The sequence below is a fragment of the Apteryx mantelli genome, chromosome 9 (genome assembly GCF_036417845.1).
Source record: "Apteryx mantelli isolate bAptMan1 chromosome 9, bAptMan1.hap1, whole genome shotgun sequence".
In the NCBI taxonomy this organism is placed as follows: domain Eukaryota; kingdom Metazoa; phylum Chordata; class Aves; order Apterygiformes; family Apterygidae; genus Apteryx; species Apteryx mantelli.
In genome coordinates, this window is record NC_089986.1 from 23,433,755 (window position 1) to 23,446,129 (window position 12,375).

The window sequence follows — 12,375 nt, forward strand, 5'->3', positions numbered from 1 at the left end:
CTGTTTGAGGATTGTGCAGTTTTATTCAAAGGGAACTGAAGTGTTTCCTTCATACATACATACATACATCACAACCAACATTAATTCTGATTGTTCAAGTCTTGCTGACAATTGGTACAGACACTGGAAAGTGAATGAGTTTGAAAAACAAAATATTCCCCCTGCCTTCTATTTCACAGGTTTGAATGCTGAAGTTTTCACTGCCCATGTCTGTGATATATTGAATATAAACATAACCAGCAGTCTGGCAGCTTGCTCTAAAGCCAAATTCACACTCCCATTTAAGAAAGGAAAAGGCTATTGCACTGGAAGAACCCTGATGTTTACCCTGCTTTTAATTGATGTCTCCATTATCTGACCTCTCAAAAAGACTAAAAAAGCAAACATCACAGTACATGTTTCTGACTTTCCCAGTCTCTCTCTGTCCAGGTTGATATATTGATTTTAGTTGAAGATTAGCCAACACTGAACTCTAACTGATTAAATTCAGTGTGAATTTGAGAAGCCACTTGGTATAGTCTAAATCTGTGATGGCCAAAGATCATTAAAGTCAATTAAGTCATGCCCCTGTTGGATTGCAGCCCAAATCCAAACTACTAAAGTTCTCAGAAATTACAGTCAGAATAGGAGATATGCTTATCTGATCTTGTGAAATATAAATCTGTCATTTGATCACTTTTTTTTTTTTTTTTAAATACACTGACTGCTGCCTAATTGCATATTGTTGACATCCTGGTACGTGCTCCTTTGAGACATACATCAATGTTATTTAAACACATGTGAGTAATACACAGCTTCAGCAATAATTTTCTGCATCTTCTAAGCAGTGACACAAATAGAGAAAAAAATGGATCTATATTTTTAAGTTATTCTGTGCCTGCTATTATTTCTTTCCAGAACTAGACTAAGACTGAAAAGTAACTTGCACAGCAACCCAAAACCCACTGGAAGATAAAGCCATTCAAATGAGATCTTTACACATCATTAAAATACAAACTGCAATTTTATCATTAACATTCATCTCAGAACAAAGTCAGAATGAGAATCCACTGTTAACATCTCCTCCATCACCCCAAAAATGCAAGATGTACATATGTATTTGAGAGTTACTTTAACAAAGTTGTATGCTTTCCCTCTCCATCTGCCTTTACATATCAGAATGGACAACACCCATTTCTGAGGACAATCCTAACATCCAGAATAATGACTTTCACTATTTGAGAACCTCATTACTGACACCATAAAAATCAGTGCAAGACTGACAGCACTACCTCACTGTGACGGACAGTGTCAGGGAGCAGCAAGAGCAGGGCTTCTCCCTAAGCGAAGGTGAGCAAGCAGCCAAGGCTGGCCACAGCGCTGGCCAGCAGTGAGCTCACCCCCAGGGCGCAGGCCCACAGCACCCGAGGCAGTTGAGCAGTGGAGGGTTGAGACAGCAGCAGGTCCTGTCGACGATCCAGTGATTACCAGACAAAAGCAAGTCAGGTCAAAGGTCAAACCATGAAATCCAAAAAATAATTCAGGCACAGGACTAGGAACAGGCACACCTATGATGTAGCTCAGGCCAGAGTTGAATGCCCAGGTCTGAGCTTAAACGAGGCTTGTGGACCCAAGGGCAGGGGGGTGTTGGCGGAGGCCGCAGGTGAGGCTGGTGAGGGCCATTAAGGCTTATTGGTGCCGGCAGGGCCCCGACAGACAGTTACATGACGTGTATCTGCCTGGTGCCTCACTTTCCTCCACCAGTGACTGGGGCTGTGATTTGAGGAGGAAGGATGTCATCTCCCATTCCTGGAGGTCTGGCCAGCACTGTCACAGAAACAGAAGCAAAGGCATATCTCAGTCCAGCTGAGCCACAGGGAGAACAAGACTGTTAGTATCAGTATTGCACTGTAACACAGCAGCAATATCTGCTATCTGATATTTGAAGCGCATGCATATTATATAATCATACATAGACTTGGCTTTGTGAACACATAATAGATTGCTGCTTTACTCACATGGCAGACTAAAATTAAGGTAAGATTGAAATATAACTGGAAGAACATTGTGGGAAAGAATAAAGAGTATATTCTTAGTCAGAAATTCTAAGAATGTGGTCTAAAACACAGAAGTTCAAAAGACTTAAAAAGAGAGATGGAAATTCCATAGCATGATTAAAAACAGTGTTTTTGAAATGTAGGTCACCAATTATGCTGGGTCACACAGAATTTCTGTATATTTAAAGGAGGGGAAATACAGGTTGTTATACATAGGTTTTATCATGAAATCAAGAATCAGTGAAAACCCCTAATTTTTTTTAAGTCAGAGATAAAAATGTAAATATAGCTCTTCCCACCATAGTTATTAACAACCTAGCTCCAACAGTCAGTCAGAGTTTAAAGACGTTTTGACAAAACCATCCCTACCGTATCTCCCCTTATCACATCACGAAAACCACTGCTGTTTCCACAGGACTGATAAGGCCAAGATCATCCAAGTTGTAATTCCACCAAGGCAAAGGGAGCTACAGCAAGATATGAATCCACCTACTTGAGCTTCACTGTCTGAACCTACAAAAAAAGTGCAAAAGGTTTTCCAGAGTATATTGAAAGTAGTGGAAGATAACCAATTCAAATGGATTATGTTTGGTTACAGAACAGGTTAAAGAAAAAGTTTGTGCTGCACAGGAGAGGAGTTAAGAGCTCTGGGGAAGGAAGACAGATTGGAAATTTGTAACTGGGGCTTCAACATATCCCCAGCACACACATGAGCTTGCGTGTGCCATACAAACTCCGGAACAAGTGGGGATTTCATCTGTTTGATCTGGTGCCCTGTCCCAGGGTTACCATTAATTGCTCATCATAATCTTGTCAAGGTGTCCCCAAAGGTCTGGAAAATAAGTACTCCATAAAGTCTTGAATAAAACAGATTAACTTGCAAGTTTCCTTTTTTGCACTGTTAGCCGTCTTTCAAACTAGCATTTCTCTCTATTTTCTAGAAGTGCCTTTTCTAGGCAAAGGAATCACTCCCACATGTTCTCTGGGGGGGGGGGGAATGAAATCAACTACAATCTGATAACTAGTCACCCTTCAAAAAAATCACAGAATCACAGAATCGCTGAGGTTGGAAGGGACCTCTGGAGATCATCTAGTCCAACCCCCCTGCTCAAGCAGGGTCACCTAGAGCACATTGCACAGGATTGCATTGATTTTTTTTTCCATTTCTGAAATGAAGAGACTGTCACAAGAATCTGGAACATGACAAGCCATTTTTGTAGCCTATAGAAAATAATGAAAAACTTCATACGTTTAAAATAAAATCTCAAACAATTTGACTCATTAGGATAAATAACCTATTAACAATGCTCAACATCCTCCGCTCGTAGCAGCCGCTAATCTAACACGCTGTCATCAACAATTTCCATTTTAGTTACAGTTGTTACCTCTCAGAATGGAGGCTCTAAGTGAGCTTTCTGTCATATGCATAATGTCGAGGGGACAATCCAGGGGACAAAAAGTACCTTACAGCTAGGCACCAAAAACTTACACAATACATCTTCGAGTGCATTATCTCTCGAAACAAGCTAGGCCTCCTTTCTATATTGCCTTAACTGGTTCATTAGGAGTAATGAAGCTTATCTTCCTAATGTACATCTGAGTCTGCAAATTCGTTGTCCAGTCTTAGACAAGCTAGAGAAGTAACATCTCCTCCAGATGGAAATTAATTATTAAGCCACACTTATCATGTGAGAGCAGCAAGGCGGCTGGCTTCCTAGGCAACTGCTAGTGGTCTGAAAGCACTTCTATATTCTTCATGCTCAGTAAGATGGCTGGATTTGACCAGTTGTCCAAATCAGGCTGCTTACATTAAACCCTAGAGGCCAGCACACCTCTCAGACCGACACATGCCAGCTTGATCCCTTTTCTCTATTTCTACCCAGCCTCCTCTGATAAACACAGCAGTGAGGTACAGTTACCAACTACAAGAGGGGTTACAGCAGTTTAAAGTTCCCTGGTTTTGCTCACTCCAACTGTGCAGAACCACCCTAATCACACATTCACCTTTTCTAAATGAGCTGCTCCTTCTGCCTTCAGATGAAAAACTGTAAAGGGGTTCTGTTTCAAGCTATTAAGGAGTGAAGAAATTTCTGAGATCCTTACAAATTTTCACATCAGGAAACCCATTTCCTCCACGGGACATTTTGTTTGCCTACCTCTCTCAAAGCAAGCTAAGGTCAGAAGTCCATGCTTTTGAAATGCGCTAAACCAGAATTGCATGATGGACTACATATCTTTTAAGAGGGACATCTTGACAGGGTAACCTACCCATCTGTTCACACTTTGAGAAACCCATTTGAGCATGGGGTGCACATAGTACTTTAGTCTTCCATTCTAGGCCCCAGATGCTGTAGAAAACCACATCACAGATTCTGTTATATTTATCAAGTTTCATTTTAATACTAGTGCAAGGCCTGTTCATAAGTCTCACCTCTTATCCTCAGCCTGAATTTACTCATGACCTCTGGTCACCCTGCTAACATCGACCTTTAGCTTAAGTAGTATTTTACTTTTCTGAATCCTGTAGTTTATTCTCTTTATGTATTTATAGGCAGGAATCATATCTTGTCTTAGCCGTTATTTACCCAGGCTACACAAACCAAACCTTTTAAGTGTTCTCTGCTATGATAAGCCATCCATTCTCCAAATAAACTGTGTGGCTTTTCTGTACACCTGATTCAGTCTGAATACACCTTTCTTGAAAACTGACAGCCCACATCATGCATTGTATTTCCCACAGCTCTCACAAGGGACAGGTACAATAGAATAAATTACTTCTATGTCTCTCTCGCAAGTATCTGGAGATCTCTAAAATCCAATTTTCAACACATGGATTGCTTACAGTCCCCCCAACAAACACCCCCTAGCAATGGTGTGAGCAATCCTGTCTTTGCTCTTCCTTCTGCCTGCAAATCATCCTGCCTTCTCTTCTTTCTCAGTCTTATGTATACCACTCTCCTGTCCCTCATTTTCAGATTACTGCTTCTTTTCTTAAAAGAAAAGCTGCTCCTCTCTTCTTCTTTCCCTACTTACTTCTTCTACTTCCCTGCCCTCTTCTGCTATACCTTCTGGATATTTCCAAAGACATTCTGAGAGCTGCAAACTTCAAATAAACAAGCCACTGAGCAACAGACATACAAATTTGTATGTCCTCAAAGAACAAAGACTGCTCCATTCTCAGGAAAAACAAAGCCTATACAAAGTATAGAGAACCTTGTTTAGCAGAGTCTCTCTGCTGGCTTTCTTGGTCAGAAAGTTATTTCTAAATCCATCAGTGATCTGTCCAATGATTCTAGTTAAACATCTGACTTCTCTCATTCTGCTTCATTAGATGTGAAATGGAGTTAAAAAACATATGTACAGTTTGATAGAAGAGTGTTAAAAAAAAAAATCACAGTATTTGTTTCATTTTTCAGAGTTAAGTGAAAACTAAGTAGAAAGCTTTTGTCAGGCTAAAGTAGAGGTCCTCTAACTATTGCCTTCTGCATCCTTTCAAATGAGCAGTACAAACACATCTCTGTTTTATTCATTTCCAGAATCAGTACACTTTATGAGCTAAAAATCATTCCTTCTAACAGTCTTGCTATGATTCCAGATCTGCAACTAAAAATATGTCCAACTCCTAGCAACAAAAAACATCTATGCCTAGTCATTTATGTTGCTGGGGTTTATCACTCAAGCCTGAGGCACGTAAGTCAGAAAATCTCTTATTTATAGGCCACCCTAAGATTTTGGTGTTTGTATGTCTAAAGCTCTTTTCCTTTCCCTTAATTACAAAGCTCTTGGATCACATTAGCAAAGAGAAAGGGAATATTATATGTGTAATCACAACTCATCTCCCCCCAGTTTGAACAGTCTGTGAAAACAGCAGGAAAATGATATTTAAAAGAAAAAAAAACCTGTTTTGATCTAATAAACCATGTGTTAAAGAAACCCATCCCCTATCTTCTCTGCTTGATTTTTAAGTTTTGACACAAAACTCATGAAGCTTTTGTAGAAGCTGATGAAACCAGGCCTACTACTTACTTGAAGGATTTCAGTAAGAAAATACCTGAATACAATTGTTAGGTCTTCCATCTTCTCCTTATAATTCACCTATTCTGTGTTTTGCAATTCTTCAGCTCACAGTTGACTACTATTCAGTTTAAGTGGAACTGGCACTGAAGCAGCAAGGTAGCGATTAAACATGCAAGTGATAAACAGGAAGGGCCACCATCAGCTGAAGGGACCACTGGAAGCTGACTGGACAGAGAAATCAGTTCGTACCTGCACAAAGGCTGTGCAAGAGAACGAGTTCTCTGTTATTTTCACCATCAAGGCAGTGAAAATAGACTTGAAGGTATGGGAACCTTCAAGCCCCTCCTAGTTCTCACTGATACATACTTTCACCCTACAAGATACATACATTTTGCTTTGGCTAGTTTATTTAAAGAGTAGTTGAAGGAGACAAGTAGCTAAGTAACGTCTTGGGGAATACCCTTTGGATAAGCCTGCTCTGTGCTATATATGCTATGGTGAAGGGAAGGAGAAGAATAATTCCAGGTCCAGAAATGCTATACTGAAATTAAAACCTGCTGCATTCAGATGAAGAATGAATACATAAGAAATAACATTCCTTACAAAATTACTGCTGAAAGATGGGGAAATTTCAGGCATAGATCACCTCCTTCTGTAATGACATCCATGAGGGCTAACATTATGAAAGTTAAAATGTGAGGATTCCCTAATGGAGTATCTTCCTAATATTTAATCCTTTGGAAGTCCCAAACCCAACAGCTGTAGCAGTTCTCCACGCATAGAAGCCCCGTGAGTCTGTACTAACTCTGCCCTGAAACATAGTAGCTATGGGTGCAAGTCCTGGATAACTCTTCCTTTCAGTAGGTATATTACTTCTCCACTCTCATCTCACTCCCTGTACAGAGCATTAGATACTCAGTCTCCTTATTCCTTCTGAAAGTAACAAAAGAGAACCTCACATAACCTCAGGATAGTCCCCCCAAAATGATATTACATTAAGTATTGGTTTGTGAAAGCAATGAAAAATATGCTGTACTCTATCAAATGAAAAGTGATCTGGCAACTTCTCAAGTTACATGAATTGAGTTCCTAGATAAAAAAAATACTTAAAAAGGAGAACATTAAGTTAGTGGCCACAATTTTCTGAACAGTCTGCCTTCACTCATTCTTATATATGCTCTTAAAGAATTAGGAAGACTAAAGAAAGTGATTAAAAACTTAACTTCTCAGGCTTAAATCTTGAATTTTCATAATTTTTCATTCTACACATCTTACCAGTCCTGAATACATGCATTTAAATAGAGTATCTTAAGACATCTCCTTCAGCCTTTCCTGATGATTGGAGAGAAACAAAACAGAGCAGAACAGGCAGGGTGGTCATTTGACAAATGCATAAAAGAGATTAGGAAACAGTAGTTCCTAAAAACAAGAAAGAAGAAGAAACGCAGCAACCGAAACTATGGCTCTTACTGCATTTTTAGCCCCTTCTCTGGAGACTGCCTGGGTCACACAGAAGCTGATTTCTTCCACCTCTACTTAGCAGCTCAGGCTCAGCAGCTCTACTCAGGCTGGCAAGGCTGATGGCAGACACTGCGCTTCATGAGCCCTTAAGAGTGTGATTGACCTCTGCCTCCAGACCACAGAAGCACAAAAGGCCATACATAGCCTGCTTTATTCACACAAAATTCCCTGAGCCAAGGTCATAGATGAGCCCTGTGTCACTGTCTTCTGTTCCTCAACCTCAATTCTCCATTCATCAGCATGAAAGGATTTTTTTTTCTCAGTTGTGCCAACTTGAAGGATTTGTCGGAGACTGAAAGATCAGAGTCTTCCAGAAACACAGTTTTCCGTCTCTCCACATCAGCATGTAATGGATACATCCAATACAATCTGATAAGAATAAAAAATTTTACCCCTCAGCAGAAGAATTTTATGGAGCAGAAGGAAGTGGATTATTAAAGTTCAAATGGTTCAGAAGCAAAAGTCCAACTGAATATACCTTTTTCTCATATTTCTTGAGGGGAGAACATACAATATTTTTGTGTGCTTGGTCAGGAAAGGAAATAATATATCACTTAGATAAACAGAGTGTCTAAGAATGCTAAATATTTTTAAATAGGTTATTTAGTATAAATATTATTTCAAAGGGGAACTGTTTTCTATTGTTTTATGAGAGCTAACCTTGGCACTGGCAGAAGATAGCAAATGCTTGTTTAAAGAATACTTCAGCGTAAACGAAGCCATGGCTACATCAAATCTGTGTTTCGCATGTGGAATTTTGTTCTCAAATGTTCTTCATTTCCTGTATATTTTAAACATGCTTAATGTGTGGATATAAGTATTACAAAATTAGAGGGTAAGGAGTCATTATAACTGTAATAATAAGAGCAAGAGTTCAACATTGTAGTTCGGAATAGAAAGGCAAATGTAATTTTTAGAAACCTAACTGAAAGACAGTAACAGAAATTCTGCTGTATGGAAAAATATGTTATTATCCCTCCTTGAACTGCCATAAAAGAACAGGAAAAATTAGCTGTGTCTTGAAGGGTAGAAAATTTTTTCTGTTGCTCTTTTTTAGGCAAAAAGCTACTGGTGAAAGAAAGAAGTGTTTTCTGTTCAAAGACTGCAAGAGTAAAAGCATAGCATATTATATGCAGGTAGGATTCTGAGAAGGATTTAGAGCTGGAGAGCACAGAAACAAGAGCTTAATGTTTTCTCACACATTTTTCTCCTTACTGAAACTGTTGAATCTAACCACACCTCTTAGAATCAAGAGGTAAGAAGAACAGGGGATTCAGTGAGAGAATTACTTGGGTTTTGCAGCAGAAGTATGGAAAAAAATGAAACCTGACAAACACTCAGATCAATGAGATCTGTTGAAAATTGTTTGAATGCTTTTATTTGTGTACTGGGCTCTCAACTGTCTCAGCATTTCCTTTCCACACTTACCTCTCTCTGCTAGATAAAGGGAGGAAGGCACTGTAGGAATCCATATCCATCGAGCATTACTGGAGATGTAGTCTAACCAGAAAAGCCAGCCTAAAAAAGAGAATAGAAGTAAAAGTTATATTAAAGGCAGCTCCCAAGAAATGCTGCAACATTATTTTGAATCAGAGTGTTTCAGACTCAATAAAAATTGAAAGTATTTTAGTTTGGGTCTTTTTTAATGTTTCAATGGAATATCAAAAGTTTCTATAAAAAGATACAATTTGTTTAAATCACAAAGGGTCTTTTTTTCTACATCAAAAAATGTTTCAATTGCTCTATATAGCATCCTTTCAATAAGGATTCAGAAAAATCATCGAATTACTGTTTATCATTTGCCACAGGGTAAGCCAAGAGTACCAGATGAGTTAAATGCTTCCAGACTAGGAGTTCACCTATACAGAGATAGAACAAAGCATAGTCTTTGTTCTCTCATACGTAATCTTCTTTTGAGTTTCCTGGAACATGTGCTCACTGGATGGCATCACACAGCCAGCTGAAAATCCATCTTCTGTTCCCTCTTAAGCTACTGAGGGAAATGGAAAAAAATTGGACTCATGACCTCAAAGTAAGTATTTGGCATATGATCCTTCTTTCACGCAGTGTTTAATAAAATTGCTGGTACTGTTTTCAAACAATCTCAATTTAATTTCACAAAGTAGCCTAAATATACTTAATTACTCATTACCTTGTGGGAAGCCGCGCATGATCCCCTCTTACTGTTTGAACTTGAAGTTTAACATGTCTAGAAGAACCCTGCCTCAATGGGTATTTAACTACAGGTTTCTGAAAGTCATGTCTGTCTCATTATTTAGGAACAATTTGTTTTTAAAGAAACATTTCAATCTCCTTCATTTGTTTCAACTATATACTGCATAGAGTAGCAATGCAAAACACCACCTGTAAAATCATTGTCCTACTTCTAGCTGTCTTTCATTTCCCTGTAACTACTTTTTTCCCCGGGCATCTCCACAGCTCAAATGACACTTCTCCAAGCCTCCTCAACTCCCACCACTCCTGCAAAATTTCACATTACTTTTCTAGCTTATTTTCGTCTTCCCTATCAGCCCACCATGCTTAGCAGGAGGTTTTGCGTCTTAAGAAATGACTGCTTGAGAAGGCACGCTCTTTATTTATTAATATACAGCTTAAAAACTGTTGTGCTATGATGGAAATAAGCAAGTCCTTATATTTAGGTAGAATTCTGCATTCATTAGGTGGGCAGTTACGAACTCGTGAAGATTCATGAAGATTTTCGCAAATCATTCACGTCCTTTCAAATACTTGCTTTTACAAAACGCTGAACAGCACAATAGTTTCATAAGTGATGTTAGGAACGTCCCTGGGGGGCATTATTTACTCCTCCTCGTGCCAGAACACATGTATTTTTGAAGAAAACCAGGACAAAAGCCATCCAGTGACTCACGGTACTCACTTGGGAAAAACTTCCAAGGAGTCCGTCTTTAAAAACGCCGTGCTTTGACTCAGCAGCTGAGGATTTAAGGCCAAGGGAAAAAAAAAAAAAAAGTCAGAAACGAAGGGTATTATAAGGGGGCGGGCAAGGGACCGCCCACGCGTGTCCCGTGACGCCGCCGCCGGCGCGCGCTGAGCACGCCGCTCTGTGTTTTACCGCCTTTTCCCCCCCTCTTTCCGTGTGACCCCTCTTCCCCGTTCCCAGGCCCGCACAGCGGCGGGGCGCGGCGCCGTCATCTCGGGGCGCGGCGCCGTCATCTCGGGGCCGCCGCCGCCAACGGCCGCCGCGCGCGGGTCACGTGAGGAAGAGCGCGGCGCCGCCGCCGTCACGCCCCCGCCAGCCAATGGCGCGCTCTGTTTACGCGGGGCGGCGCTGCATATTCATGAGGGAGGCCCGCTCCGGCGCAGCCCTAGCGCCCGGCGGCGGGGCGGGGCGGGGCGGGGCGAGGCGCCCGCCCCCCCCCCCCCCCCCCCCCCCCCCGCCGCAGGAAGCCGCGCGGCCGCGGTGCGTACTTATGCTCGGCGGCGCCCGCAGCGGCCTGGCAGAGCGCGGGGCGGCGGCGCCCGGCAGCTCTCGCTCCCCGCCGCCGCGCCGCAGCGGCGACGATGAGCCAGCGCGACACCCTGGTGCACCTCTTTGCCGGCGGGTAGGTGGCGCGGCCCGCCGACCGCCGCCGCCTCCCCCCGCGCGGGCGGGGGGGGGGGGCCCGGCGCCCCCGCTGCGGCCCGGCCCGGGGCTCCGGCGCGGCCGCGGCTCCGCCCTGCGGCTGCTCCTGGCCGCCGCGGGCATGGCCGGGCCGGGCCCTCCCGCGCCCCGCCGGGAGGGGAGCGAAGCGGAGCGGAGCCGCCGCGGCAGGCCCGGCCCGGCCCCGTCCGGCGGGAGCGGGGGCCCGGAGCCCGGCGGCGCCCGCGGTTGAGCTGCTCCCGGGAGTGCGAGGAGAGAGGGGGCGGGCGCGTGGCCTGCGGCCGCCGCTCGGCCCGGGGTAACGCAGGTACCCGCGCAGGGCTCGGCCCGTCTGCGCCCCGCCGAGGTCCCTGGCGCTTGAGTCTGCCGGCGTGCCGCTGCGCGGATCTGGCTCGTGCTCCCGCCGGGGGTGAAGTGGGACCGGGCGCCTAGCCCAAAGGGGCCAGCCGGGGGCTCTGGCCTAGCAGCCCCGGGGTGTCTGGGTGGCGGCACGGCCGCGGAGAAGCGGGGGAAGCAGCTCGGGTTCCCACCGGCACGGCTCCCTGGCGGGACGAGGCCGTGGCTCGGGGCCGCGGCCTCTGAGGCGGGAGCGGGACGGCGGCTCGCAGCGAGCGGCTCCCGTGACCGCTGCACACGCGTGAACGCTGCGCGTCAGGCAGGATGTGCTGGTTTCAAGTGCTGTGCGCCTGGCTCGGTGCTTCTGCAGGTGCTCCTGACTTCTGCCTGTGTGTGAGAGGAGACAGATCATGCAGCAGCAGGGCCGAGATGTGTTTCTTCAGAATTCAGATCCTTCTGAAATTTCAGAGAAATGGTAGGAGTGCTGCCTTATTGCAGCACTTTGACTTGACAGCTCTGCGAAGGGGATGTTAACGTGCTGGAGGAATCGTGCGTGACGGTGGAGACAGGACTGCAGCTTGTGAACTTCTCCAAGAGCTCGTGAAGATCGCTCAGCTGGTTGATCCCTCCTCTTGCAGGGAATTCCGGTCTGCATAGAGCTGTGTGCTTGCCAGCCCCTCCGGCGGGGCCAAGGGTTACAGTGCGAGGAAGGGCCTGGAAGCCTTTTCCTCATGTGCTAGCCACATGCTTCCTGTAACCTTAGCTCAGCAAAGCTAACTCTGTTTTCAGTCGCACTTAGCAGCGTGAAACTTTCTTAGGGTTGCTTGATGACTTCTCTGCTTG

The 12,375-nt window shown here is 44.0% G+C and overlaps 1 protein-coding gene and 1 long non-coding RNA gene across 2 annotated transcripts in view; one reads left to right on the forward strand and one right to left on the reverse strand.

Annotated features, from left to right (window-relative positions):
* On the reverse strand, window positions 1-10,534 carry LOC106485868 (uncharacterized). The gene is made up of 4 exons (XR_001292795.2): window positions 10,474-10,534; window positions 9,003-9,092; window positions 2,406-2,549; window positions 1-1,806 (listed from the first exon to the last, which is right to left on the reverse strand). It is a non-coding gene; the product is annotated as an uncharacterized lncRNA (long non-coding RNA).
* A 496-nt stretch (window positions 10,535-11,030) lies between these two features.
* SLC25A36 (solute carrier family 25 member 36) overlaps window positions 11,031-12,375 on the forward strand; it is a 36,018-nt gene continuing 34,673 nt past the window's right edge. Inside the window, exon 1 of the mRNA XM_067301932.1 lies at window positions 11,031-11,158. Coding sequence (XP_067158033.1) covers window positions 11,118-11,158 — 41 coding nt within the window. The 5' untranslated portion in view covers window positions 11,031-11,117. The remainder of the gene's footprint in view (window positions 11,159-12,375) is intronic.